Source organism: Podarcis tiliguerta (genome assembly GCF_965153285.1).
Source record: "Podarcis tiliguerta genome assembly, chromosome: 2".
In the NCBI taxonomy this organism is placed as follows: domain Eukaryota; kingdom Metazoa; phylum Chordata; class Lepidosauria; order Squamata; family Lacertidae; genus Podarcis; species Podarcis tiliguerta.
The window spans coordinates 106244830-106258663 of record NC_139535.1 but is presented as its reverse complement, the minus strand read 5'-3'; the positions used below and the strand labels follow the sequence as shown (position 1 = coordinate 106258663).

The following is a 13834-nucleotide window of genomic DNA, read 5'->3' as shown; positions in this document are numbered from 1 at the left end:
ATGGCCCTTATGCAATTTCTTGATGGGTGTGGTTTTGCTGTTGCTTCTGCTAATTTATTATAAAGTCTGAAATGCAAGGAAGTTCACCTGGCACTTACATTATACACCTTTAGGTGTCAGGCAAAAACATTTCTTTTAACCAGGCCTTTGGTTGACCTGGTCGGAATCCTATACACTTTTAAAATGTGGCTCTTTTTTTTTGGGGGGGGGGTGTTATTGGGTTATTGTTCTTATTTTGATTTTATATATTGTGATCTTTTCTGTGAACCATCCTGAGACCTCTGGGTATAGGGTGGTATATAAATTCAATAAAAGATAAATTATTTATACCCTGCCCATCTGGCTACCTTTCCCCAGCCATTCTGGGCAGCTCCCAACAGAATATTAAAAGCACAATCAAACACGAAACATTAAAAACTTCCCTAAACAGGGCTGCCTTCAGATGTCTTCTTAAAGTTAGTTGTTTATTTCCTTGACATCTGATGAGAGGGCATTCCACAGGGCGGACGCCACTACCAAGAAGGCCCTCTGCCTCGTTCCCTGTAACCTCACTTATTGCAGTGAGGGAACCGCCAGAAGGCCCTCGGAGCTGGACCTCAGGGAGCTTAAGGCAACAGGGATGGGAAGTACTGTTTTGGCTGTCTTCTAGGGAACACTTAAACTGAGACAGACCATTGTTGGAGGTGCCTGGGATCGAAGCTGGCCCCTGTCGCAATGCAAAGCGTGGAGTCGAGCACCAAGATACAGCATTACCAGCGATTTGATTTACAGTAATCACTTCCTGTTCCTCCTTTCCCAAGCAGCTGCCAGGCACAGTTCCTCCCCCATTTTATTTTTTATTTCATTTATGAATGAAGAAAACTGCCCAGCCAAAGCTCCTTCAGAACCAGTGGCATGGCCACCACACTGCAGAGAGCAATAGGAGGTGGGTTTTCTGTGTATAGGAACCACAGAAGGCTGAGCTTCGGGTCGAGCTTCACCCAGCGCTATATGCAGTGCCAATATGGGAGCAACTGCACGGCAAAAACTTCATAGGATTGTCCCATCAAAGAAACAAATAGCTGAGTTGTCCCTCTGCTTTCTCTTCTGTTGGAGGGACATTGACCAGCACATGCCAGGGGACTGGGATGAGGCTGACCAGGAGGATGGATGCATGTAAATTCTGGCATGTTTCTGGCTCAGCCTTCTTTTCATAAAGCTACTTAATGAGTTGCCTATTGCCTGTCTTGTATTCTTTGGATGGGGCAGGAGGCCCACAATGGAGGAGGAGGGAAGATGGGCAGGAACTTTTTTTAGTTCTGTTGCAGCACATTGATATCTAGTTGATATCATGTTGATGTGTAGCAGTATAGGAAAAATAGAAACAGATGTGTGGATCGTCACAGATTATTATGGTCATCGGTATCTTTTAAAATAATAATTTAACAGGAGAACATATTTTCTTGCAATGGAGGAGGGAATCCTTGGATGGTTTGTCCCTTCCACTCACTCCACTAGGCAGGACAATACAATTATTTTTGCTTGGCCATGGTCTCCTGTTTCTAGAGGTTTGCTGTTACGTCTTTGGCATGTTCAGCTTGGTTGCTCTTGAACATGAGGTATAATTTGTGTAGTGCTGCCTAGTACAAGGGACAGACCATCTGAGGATCTTGTTCATCCGTGGCAGAAAATGAAGCTTCATGGCAAGTCCAATGTTACATCTACCATTCTGTCACAGAAATTAAATCTACTGGGCCCTGCACATAGGTAACAATCTTTACACAACTGCTTAATTCAACTGCTTAATTTGTGTATATTTTTAAAACAAATGGGTGACTGCTCCTCTTTTTTTTTCAAATAATAAGGAATCCAAATTCACTATATGGAGAGTTCTGAAGTTTTAAAGTGATACAGGCCTTTGTTCAAGCTTAAAAAATACTAGCTTACCAAACTTTTTCAGTACAAGGCACTGCACTTTTACTCAGAAGTTCACCTTTAGTGTAAAGTCGTAACACCTAGTCAGTATTTAACAGACTGCACCCTAGAAGACATGCTGGTGTTTCGTTTTTAAAAGATTAACACAAAGCTGCTTAGAAGAAATATGGTGTGATTGCATTGCAATAAACAAATCAGCAGAGGGACCAATGATTAAGATAAAACTGTCCAATACTTTAGGCCCTGCTTCTTCAAAACACTGTGGATTTACTTTAAGAATTCAACACAATGAATTTTGTTTGCAGGATAGATCCTTGAAAATGTGGTGCTTATATTTAACAGTTCTTCATTTGAGCGTGGAAGTGTTCCACTGGAGCATGTGTATACAAGTATAACATAAGTTTTATTTTAAAGTGCTATGTATATATGACAACATCTACCATCTATCACAAACTTTGATATTCTAGCATAGAAATAAGATGTAAATATTGTGATAGTATGGGTTTAATTCTGAAAATTCTTCTATCAAGACAAAAACATTTTTATTATGTACTGAATGATCATTCAGTTCTTATTTTTTCAACTGTTAATTTTCATGTTTTATTTTGAAGAGTATGATTTCATAATGTGATTTACAGGCCATTACACACATATATTTTAAATAACATCTGATATATACATATATTTAATTTATAAGGGGGAATACGGTAAATTTGTTGATAAAAGTGAAGAATTTTGCTTCCAATTTTGCAATCCAAGTTCACTCTAGTACAATGGAGAGTGAGTCTGCCTCTTCATAGAATATAAAAGACTGTCCATGCAACAATCCAATAGATCAGAACCCATCGAATGCTCACATTGGTGGTCTTAGCAATTAAATGCGCATCTATCCAATTTTTGTAATTAACTGTACGAGCATAGATTCCTGGATATTTTGGTCGGCCACAACCAAGCCCAAAACTGGTGACTCCTATCAGATAATACCTGCTAACATTTCGAAAATAACACATCAAAGGTCCACCGCTGTCTCCCTGGAACATGAAAAAATATGGTACTCTGAAGTTTTAGGAAACAGGATTGGGATCCAATCAATCTTGAGTTATGTCTCTCACGAACTATCAAAAGAAAACACGTTTTTCTAGAAACAGTACCTCCAGAAAGCCTGACTTGGGTATCTTACCTTGGTTTCCTTGCTGACACAATTTGATCATGGATGCTTTAGGAATTCCAGCAACAGTTTCAATAAGACAGTGTGGTGTAGTGATTAGTGTGTTGAGAAGGACCTGGGAAACCAGGGTTTAAATCTCATATCAGTCATGAAGCTCATGAGGTGACCTTGAGTCATTCTCTCAGCGTAACCTATCTCACAGGGTTGTTGTGGGGAGAAAAGGAATAGGAGAATCATGTGCACCACCCCTTGGAGGAAAGATGAGAGATACATGTAATAATATAAGGAAGTAATAAGCTGACCCTGAAAATCAACTCAAGACTCAAAAGGGCTATTTAATCTTAGCTATCAGAGCAAGACATGACACAGGTGGGGGGACAGCACCATCCTGCTTCCATGTTGTCTGTTTTGGATGGAAGCAAAGTGGTCCAATGTGTTCCGAATGGAAGGAAATGAACACCCTACCTTTTCTGCAAAGCTCCTGTACTTTTATCAATAACCCTAAACTTTGGTGATCAGAACACCAACAATCCTAACCCTCTTATATACCAAAATGATTGCTGCGTTCTGAAGGAGTGTCTCTTGCACATGCCATTTCATCAGGTGACCCATTCATATGATGTAGGAACCTACCCTTTGAATCTTGCTGCTATTACAAAGCAAACAAGCACTGTCTCTATCATCTTTTTAAGCTTTCTAAGTGGAAATTTTTATCCCAGTCTGGATCTGTTTTTATATATGTTTAAATATGCTTTTAAAGTTGAAGTTTTTCAATTGTTGACATTAAATAATTTTGGGATGTTTCATGGGAAGATATTCATAAAAGAAATGACATTATTACTGCATCATCATTATTTTAATATTAGTATTCACAACGTGATATATTTTAAACCTCAACAAGGATGATGGTTTCTTTATATAATCCTTCGAATCCATATTAGGAAAGAACATTCCCTTTTCCCTCCAATTCGCCTCTGCTTTTGTATTTATTTTTCTTTCTTCAGTTGTGAATTTGCAGTCAGGAACTCATGTGCTGTGTTTTTGTACTGTGCCTCACGCGTATTATGTGCTTTTAGAAAGAACTGATCATGCTGATTTACAAGGTGAAGTTATGTCGCTGCTTGAATTTTATTGTGATGTTTCTCAGGTCCCATTTTCTCACATCAACTAATTTTCCTCCAAAATGTATTAACTACTTTGGTGCTACTTTGACACAGCAGTGAGTAAGCCTGGACAAATAATTGTATGACAGCATGTTTTGCAATATGTCTTAAAATAAAAATGATTCATTTCCCCCTCATTTACCAGCGACTTTGATATATTGCTTTGATATATTAGTCAAGCAACTACATGACAGAATGTGTTGACTACTTATTGTATATTCTCCATTTTACCTGGCAGCTATCAACACGTCCAGTCAGAGAGCCAGCACAAACCATGTTTTTTGTTAATCTCCCAGCATACGAGTCATATCTATTGCATAATCTCAGCGGAAAAACGTCTACCTGAGCTTCTTGTAATATTAATTTGCCATGACCTGAAAGGAAAACACAAAAAACTGCTGGAAGAATGCATTTAACATTCTGAAACAAGGTTCTCAGGTATGCAACGTGGCTGGGTAACCGCTTAAGCTAGTCTAACTCTTAAACTTAATAAACCAGGTTTGTACAGTGGTGCCCCGCAAGACGAATGCTTCGCAAGACGGAAAACCCGCTAGACGAAAGGGTTTTCCGTTTTGGAGGTGCTTCGCAAAACGAATTTGCTATGGGCTTGCTTCGCAAGACGAAAATGTCTTGCGATTCCTGGGTTCCCCCCCCCCCCGCTCCTCACCCCCTTTTTCTAAGGCACTAAGCTGCTAATAGCCTTTTAGCAGCTAATCCGCTAATCCCTTAAGCCTTTAATAGCCGCTAATCCGCTAATAGCGCTAATCCGCTAATGGGCTTGCTTCGCAAGACGAAAAAACCGCTAGACGAAGAGACTCACAGAACGGATTCTTTTCGTCTTGCGAGGCACCACTGTATTTCCCAAGCAGGTCTATGAAACCTACCTTCGTTTTCAGAATAAGGCTCACAAATCCTTACCGAACTTGTAATGAATTCTGTTTGCTAGTCATCGCAGGCCCCAGGTATATATGGAGCTGTGTATGCTCAACATTGAGATTTGGGTGCCTATGTTTTAATTACAGTATTTTGTTTTCTTCTTAATTATTCTATGATTTCAGGTGTTATTGAACTTGTTTGTTATTGGTTCAAGGTTTGAGGTATTAATTAATTAAAACCAGCCCTTCAGTGTTCCCCATCCAGCAAGGTTGAATTGAAATAAAGTGCATTAGGTTATCAGTACATAAGCGTCTGCCGGGTTTGGTTAATACATTTAAATATAGCCCAGTGGCTTACCCAATTCAGTATGCCTGCATCAGCTATGAGTCATAACAAAAGATATATGCTTTGTAGACTAGATCAAATACCTTAAAGATTAACGTATAGTTTTCTCAAGTGCACAAATCTCAGGCAAGTTTTGAAAAGGCAGAGAAATGACTTTCTGAGTGCTTACCGTATTTCTGAAAAGTATGATAGAGACGAATACATGGCAGGTTCAAGGCACAAGTACATATACTGCCCTCATATGATAAATGCAGAAAGCATGACAAATATTTTGTTTAAGCAATAGATCATATACAAAGAACCTTTGGCCAGCCAGATGATGAACTACAACTCCCATCCTCCCCTGCCACTGGCCATCCTGGCTAGGGCCAATGGGAGTTGCAGTTCAGCAAAATCTGGAGGGTGTGTCTGCAGACCTTGCAGAATCCAGCTTTTCTTAGTGCAGAAATTTGATGCTCGCAGGGTAAATTTTTATTTTGTATTTCTGACCTTGGTTATAAGCTGTTAAATGTTTTTATCTTGATTAATACAGTACCTCGGGTTACATACGCTTCAGGTTACAGACTCCGCTAACCCAGTAATAGTAGCTCGGGTTAAGAACTTTGCTTCAGGATGAGAACAGAAATTGTGCTCCGGTGGCGCGGCAGCAGCAGGAGGCCCCATTAGCTAAAGTGGTGCTTCAGGTTAAGAACAGTTTCAGGTTAAGAACGGACCTCCGGAACAAATTAAGTACTTAACCCGAGGTACCACTGTATAGAGTTTAAAAACATAAACACAGCTAAAGAATTTATAGACCCAACAAATGACACTCCTTTTTCTGGATTAAAAGAGCAAATACTTCTGAAGAAATCTGTCCAGTTTGCTCATGGTTAGCCAGTAAATATTCTGCACACAAGATTAAAATTTTACATCATTACTGCGGACAGAAAAACTGACTCAGGGTTAAAGGTAAAGGTAAAGGTACCCCTGCCCGTACGGGCCAGTCTTGACAGACTCTAGGGTTGTGCGCCCATCTCACTCAAAGAGGCCGAGGGCCAGCGCTGTCCGAAGACACTTCCGGGTCACATGGCCAGCGTGACATTGCTGCTCTGGCGAGTCAGAGCCGCACACGGAAACGCCGTTTACCTTCCCGAGAGTGCTTTCCAACTGCTAGGTTGGCAGGCGCTGGGACCAAACAACGGGAGCGCACCCTGCCGCGGGGATTCGAACCGCCGACCTCTTGATCGGCAAGCCCTAGGCGCTGAGGCTTTAACCCACAGCGCCACCCGCGTCCCGACTCAGGGTTAGGGCTGCTAATATTGATAACACTTCCTGAACACCTGTTTTACAGTTCAGTGTCCAGAAAAGGTGATGAGCGAGAAACATTTCACAATTACATTAAATATTAAAAAACTTTAATTGTACATTAAAAAATATAATGAAAGGATACGAAAACCAAATTAATCATCACAACTATCAGAAATTCCTTGTGTACACTAACGGGCAAACCAAACCTAGGTTTACCTCTGTGCAATACACCATCAAATGGCAAAGAAGCTTTTTGAAATAACTAATTCTCACTCTTAACAATAGTTTAGTTTAAAGGAAAAGTAGAAGATTTACCTTTCTCCTTTGTCATTCCCCAGCCAGCTATGTAACATGGGTACATGTCAATAGTATCATTTTCAGGTATGCAGACGGGCTGAATATAATTATTATATTTTACATGTTTTATTAGCGTAAACAAGGCAATATCATGTTCATAGCTTTCTGAATCATAATCAGAATGGACCGTGATTGTACTGACCCGGCGCTTTCGAGTATAATAGTTGTGTGCATGAAGATGATGCACGGCGATGACAGCCCTCCAAAAGGCTGCGTTCCTAGGACAGAATAAAATCAAAAACAGAGTCAGAAACTATTTTAGAATAGTTACTTCAAGCCTGGTGTAAAACTAGCAAGCATGGAGCCAGAGTCAAATGGTGAGGGAATGACAAAGGTTTCTGCAGTAATAGTAATATAACCAGTAAAAGCATATATGCATAAGAGGAATCCTGCTAGATCAAACCAAATCATGTCCTATAACAGCCAATCAGATGGTTGCCTGTAGGAAGCTCACAAGCAGAACCTACAGTTCCTGCTCAGCAATTGGTACTCAGGTATAGTGCCTCTGCATCTGGAAGCATCATGAGCCATGCTCAGTATGACTATTCACAATTGATAGACATATCCTCCATAAATTTGTCTCATGCACTTTTAAAATCATCTAAGCTGTTGGGCCTCACATTGATCAAAGCAGCCTTGAAACATGCCACAATAATTCCATTTGCACACAACTCCCCAAAAATCTTATCATGATGGACTTATCAATAAGCACAGCAACTTTATAAGTTGTCTGCCTCTGGACTGGCCTTATAACAATTATCCCTTCTCCGATGTGAATCTCCAGGTCACCGAGATCTGCAGGCGAGACCTTCCTAGCCAAATTGTCATCTGCTAAGGTCCATCTTGCTTTAAGTATGGGATTCCCCCCCCCCCCCCCGTTGTGCCATTGACCCTATGGACTCACCACAGCTATGAAATAAGACAAGCACCAATAGAGATGTGCTCGTGGGGCTTGTTGAAAAATGGTTCTCTCAGATCATTTGTATTAGCTAGCTCTGTTTTTGTTTGGTTTTTTTGGTTGCTGCTGTTATTTATTGCTTTAATGTACTGGTCTTAATAACTCTACTGTGAACCATAATGAAATTATCTAAATAGAAGATAGTATATATATATAAAAAATGGAAGCTACAAGTTGGATTCAAGTAACTCGGAGCACTAGCAGAAGCCAGTGCAAAAATATAAGTGTAAGGGAGCTCCTCCCAGTCTGGAAGCTCAGAAAAATCTCCAAAACAGCATGTGGGAAGAGGATATGGGATATTGTTCCCTCCAGCATGCAGAAATACTTGTACAAACAGAACAGTCAAATCTCTGTGATGTTGAATTCTAACCTATATATTTAGAATTAAAGAAAATCTCCACCCCTGAAAAACCAGAGTAAGAATAATGAGGATGACTCCCCACAGAGTTACAAATACTAAGGTTAGAAGCCGAAGAACTGCAAAAAATAATTCTACACCAAGATTTTGGGCATGTGTCAGCTACAAAAGAGTAGCTGATAACCCATGCTGCATGACAAGCATATTTTGAAGCTTGAGTGCAGTTGCATCAACACTTTGCGGAATCAGCATGTATGCCTGCTGCCAAAGTAGGGGGAAAGACACCTGGGCATACTGTAATTTGCAAATTGGAGGACATTAGTGCCCTCCGTACTTGCGTACCATAAAATAGATTAGATTGTATTCCGTGCAATGAGTTTCTTGAAACATGAACTTATGCTCGAAACTGTAACCCTACTGTAATAAAGGAGAAGTGCACACAACTGAAATAATCTCATAATTCTTCCCCTGCTTCCATTTCCCTCTTCACCTTTCAGACCTGAGAGGCTTCTGTTAAGTGCCAAGGGGAGCAGAGGGGAAGAGCACCAGGAGATGAAAAATCTACTTTGTCACACTGTTTTAACTACCAAACTATATAGTATTAAAAAAGGAAACATCCAGTCATTTACTGCTATGTTGTTGGGTGGGAAAAGATTTGGGGAGGATGAGAGGAGAAATGTATTCCTGAAGTCCCATTTCCTCTCCCACTCCTCCTTGAAATATGTCCCCCCTCCCATGAATTCTGAATATTCACCAAGTGCTTAAAAAAACAACAGTACACCTTTCTCACACCTAAAACCGTGAAAAAGATTTAGAATAGATACATGCCTATTTTTTTTAACGCAGTGTGCTGCTGTCAACACCGTGTTGTTTGTAATTAAACTTCCACCACACAGATGGAAATATCCTAGGCCAATGGTATAATGCTGAAGGCTAACTTGCCATGGCCAAGATCCAACCACGGCATCATGTCCACCTATAATCCGAGACTCTGTTTTTTTCTCATCCATAAGAGGCCTTGTTCCGCAGTCTAGAAATCAAAACACAGATATACTGATGAGATGCCATGAATGTAAATGTTCTGTTAATACACACCAATCCATCGACCAAAACGAACTTAAAAGTAGATCTAAAGGGTCATTGTTATAAACCGACCAGTTTGCCATAGCGCTTCTGTCTCTGGAGAGAGTTTATGCAAGACTGCAAACTTTTGAATCACTTACCCCTTGGACACATGTTGTGGATCACAATCTGGTTTTTGCCACAGAGTGGAATGGTTTTGTCTCTGTGGTAGGAGGTATTAGCACCTTTGTTATGCACCCACCCTCTGGACCCATTTTCTGTGGCTGGTCTTTATATATACCATTTAGAAATGCAAATAATTAAGTGGTATATAAATGTCTTAAATAAAGATAGACACCATTTCTTGGTGAGTTAGGTCTGGCAGTGATGGTTCCCCCCTGTAAAGGTGAGGGGCGGGTTAAGAAATTTACAGATGATAAGGAATTATTTAGGGCATTGGTTCCCAAACCTCTCACCCCAGACCACTTGAAAGTTGCTGAAGGTCTTAGTGGACCACTTATTTTTTCTGCCTGTTGTTGTAAATGTGATGCAATTTACTAAATGCTGTATGATTTTTAACTGCACTTTCCTTGCTTCTTCTCTCATATACTGTACTTCATTGTATTGTATTACAATTTGTATTCCTTAGAACCCTTTCCAAGTGTCTTCCTCCCATTACTTCTGGTCCACTTCCAGCTCACCTTGTGGCCAGACTCGATCCCTGGGTTCTAAGAATGATGACACAGTCTTTGCACCCACTGTTCACAGACAGTGCTCCTATCATTCATGGTCCATTGGCCACAGTCTGGGGTCCCCTGCTGTATGGGATTTTCTGATTGGCATGTCTGACACCCCTGTTGAGGTCCTGGTCTCACTGAGGAATGGCAAGGAGTCTAGGGCCATCAAATGCCTTAAATGCCCACTCGGACATTGTGAAGCCCACCAGAGTTTTGACACATGCTTCAGATGATGAAACACTGTGAACAATGACTGGACTGTGTCGTAAATTTTTATGTTATTACGCAAAGGTCCTAGGTTGGAAGTATACACAATCCAAACCAAAAGTTAAAAATCGAAATTGAAACACTCTAAAACAACATACGGAACTCAGTAACAAATGAAACCATCAGCAACAATATAATTTCAAAGGTTCCATACCACTACTAAAGGAGAGACTGTTCCAAAGAAGAGCAGCCACTGCAGAGAAAGATGGTCCACAGACCCCTATTCCATAAGCCTCAGGGCTTCCCACGTAGATTTTAAAATTCATGCAGGTCAGTATGGGAGCTTAGGGCATTCAGGTTAACTTTTAAATTTGTACAGCTTAAATTAGTCCTGGAAGACAATAGACAAGCAGTGCAATTGTTTCAGAATTTATGTTAGAGGATACCCTGGGACATTCAGCTAGAACTCTGGCATCAGCATTCTGCACCAGTTGCAACTTCCAGACCATTTTCAAAGGCATGTAGGGCACGTTACAATAGCCCTACTTGGAAATAACCAGACTATGAAAACCTGTGGCCAACCAGGGCTTCAACAGCAGCACTAACTATGTGAGTCAGAAAATCCCACGAAGCATTCAGGAATCCTTTGGATTCCGTAAGTCTTCAGGGGTGGACCATCTTAACCCCCCACCCTTACAGGGGGATCTTGCTGCTACCAGTCCAAAGCACACCAAAAAAGTATTCATCCATGATAAACAGTTCACCACAAATCCACAATACCTTCTGTCGCAAAAATCAGATCTGGGGTATGCCCCACGAGTTGAACCTTGATGTACTGAGAAACCCCATGGTTGTCATGGAGGTCATGAAATCCTCCGTGGGCCCAATAATTGCAGCTTCAGCATGGACACTGAAGTCTTCCAACGCAACAGTGAAATGTTCTCCAACATGACCTCTGGGACCACCTCAGCTAAAAAGACTGCTGGGCAGCAGAATGGGCAGTACATCAATAGTATCTTATTCTATCTCAAAGGCCCAAATCCAGGAACAAACCCTCTTATCAGTTACAGAGCACATTGGCTTCCTGGTGAGGACAATGGAATTTTAATGGTTAGCAGCATCTCTCCCCTCCCGTCTGACCTGGCCTGGTTCTGCACCAAGTACCCTGGGGGACAAAGCTAGGATAAATATGGTCTGCTCAGCTAACCCACCTGGGTCTCAGTAATATATGCTACCTTGGGCACCCCCATGGAAAACAGATGACTTATTTGGACTGATCTGGCATCAATTAACATCACTACTAAGAGCAAAGGGTTTGCCAACATGTTCACCCAAACTCTGAAGATTGGAGGTTAGTCCACAAAGGATGATGGTCTTACAGGCATCCCCAAACTCGGCTCTCCAGACGTTTTGGGACTACAATTCCCAAAACAAATTCCAACCCAGCAAGCCTCGAAGGTTGCTGCCTCTTTTTTCTGGCAGACCTTCTACCACCCAGCCAACTTCTTTGTTGCTACTCTTTCTACTCTGCTGTGAAATCTATTATCTCTGGGTGACACAGATTTCACAAGGTGTTGAACAGGATTTAACATTCCCAGTATGTTACACATACTGGGAAACAAGTTGCCATAAATATCCTAGTTTTGACCTTTTTAATAATACAAAAACAAACAAAAACAAACCAACTTGCAGACCTACGGTAACAATCCACTCTGGAGTTCCTCACATAATAGTTCTGGCCATTTTATACTACAAAAACAGAAGCAGAAACCCAACCTGCAGACCTCACTAGCCACCCTGGAGTCCCTCACGCAATAAAGTTTACACGCAAACACCTTCCTGTGGGGTGGATAACATAATTTGGAATGCTTGAAGTATACACATTTTAACCTTTCCAGTTGTTGTAGACATAATGTATCCCTTTTAATGAGATGGGAGCCCGAGAGGTATTATTTATGGTTTTTAAGATGATGGTGATGGTAATAATAATAATAATAATAATAATAATAATAATAATAATAATAATAATAATAATAATAATAATAATATATAAACACCACCACCACCACCAACAACAACACCCCTCCGTTTCGAGCCGCCCAGCGACAGCTTGCTGGAAAGAGAACATTTGTTGGGGGTGGGGATAACAACCACATTTCTCCGGTTCCTGAGGTCGCGATGGGTCCTTCCACGGGGACCCCAATGCCGCTGCCAGATCCTCCTCACGACGGATCCACAGGCCTCGCCCGCCCGCTCGATTTGTGAGCAAATCCCAGTCCTCTCAGGGACTTTCCGAGGAAATCCCCGCCCCTCCTTCCTTCGCTCCCTCCCATGCGCACGCGCAGTTCCACTCCTGTCTTTTTTGGCGGCTCGAGCGCAGCGCGCGGAGAACGTGGAAAGGGCGGGCGGGGGAAGAGAAAGCCGGGCTCACCCTCCATGGACAAGAGAGACGTGACGTTTCTGGGCGTGTTGAGCAGCCCCAAGAGCGCCAGCAGAGAGGCCGTGGCTGCCCGGCGGAGCTTTCGCAGCATTGTCCGTCGGGGAAACAAAATGGCGGCGGCCCCCCCCCCCCCAGCTCCCTTGGCGGGAATAACGTTGCGGCGGCGGCGGCGGCGCGAGGGAGGGAAGTGGAGCGAAGATGGCGCGGAGTTCCTTCGCTCGTTCTGACAGAACCTTTTGCTGCTTTCCTCCGCACAAACACCGAACACATACACACACGTCTCGCAGGGTTCTGGTTCTCGAGGGGAGATCATTAAAGGAGCCGAGGCGGTTCTCTCAAGAAAGAATGGGGTTGGAGGGAACCGGATTACGGTTCCTCAAGAGGCTGACCCGAGACATACCTATTAACATAGGTTAAGGCCTTAGGAGCAGTGCCGGATTTACCTGTAAGCTAAACAAGCTATAGCTTACCTTTCCAAAATATAAGATAAAAAACTAATAAAATAAAACCTACATACAGCAACAGTGTTTTGTGTTGTGTCCTACTTACATTCTATGATGTAAGTTATGGGCCCCGCCTGCTAGCCTGCTCCCTAAAATATCACTAGTCTGCTCATTTCTATATGCAGTGGTTCTGTAGCCTTATGAGGCTTTGCCCTCGGGTGGGGAAAATATTGCGCCTGGGAAAGGGAAGTGGGAGTCAACAGACACTTAAGGAATAGTTTCTACCATCCATGAACTGGTAGGAGCAAGTGTGATAGTTCACAAAAAGCATGCACGAGTTCACAATCATGTGCACAAGCATATATACCCCTTTCCAGTTCCCTCCCCCTTTCTCCTCTCCAAGAGTTCCTCTGAGCATGAACAGAAAGCTGTCTTGGGACTATTGTGGACTCTTGGCACGCTTCCCAGGAAAGGGGGGGGGTGAGAAGCCAAGGGGTTTTCAGCATGTTCAGATCTGTT

At 42.1% G+C, this 13834-nt stretch overlaps 1 protein-coding gene across 4 annotated transcripts; it reads right to left on the bottom strand.

Annotated features, from left to right (window-relative positions):
- Positions 1 to 224: 224 nt before the first annotated feature.
- On the bottom strand, positions 225 to 12998 carry LOC310671607 (transmembrane protease serine 12-like). 4 transcript variants are annotated; one of them, XM_083427945.1, is made up of 6 exons: positions 10647 to 10769; positions 9255 to 9456; positions 7253 to 7328; positions 7069 to 7147; positions 4477 to 4619; positions 225 to 2945 (listed from the first exon to the last, which is right to left on the bottom strand). In XM_083427945.1, exons 1-6 carry the CDS (start codon positions 10756 to 10758, stop codon positions 2709 to 2711), a joined length of 849 nt encoding a protein of 282 aa, XP_083284071.1. In that variant the 5' UTR covers positions 10759 to 10769; the 3' UTR covers positions 225 to 2708. The 4 variants fall into 4 exon arrangements, with proteins under 4 accessions (XP_083284071.1, XP_083284068.1, XP_083284069.1 ...); XM_083427944.1 differs by adding an exon at positions 3095 to 3197 and having other exon boundaries at positions 2844 to 2945; positions 7069 to 7328; XM_083427942.1 differs by having other exon boundaries at positions 228 to 2945; positions 7069 to 7328.
- Positions 12999 to 13834: the final 836 nt, after the last annotated feature.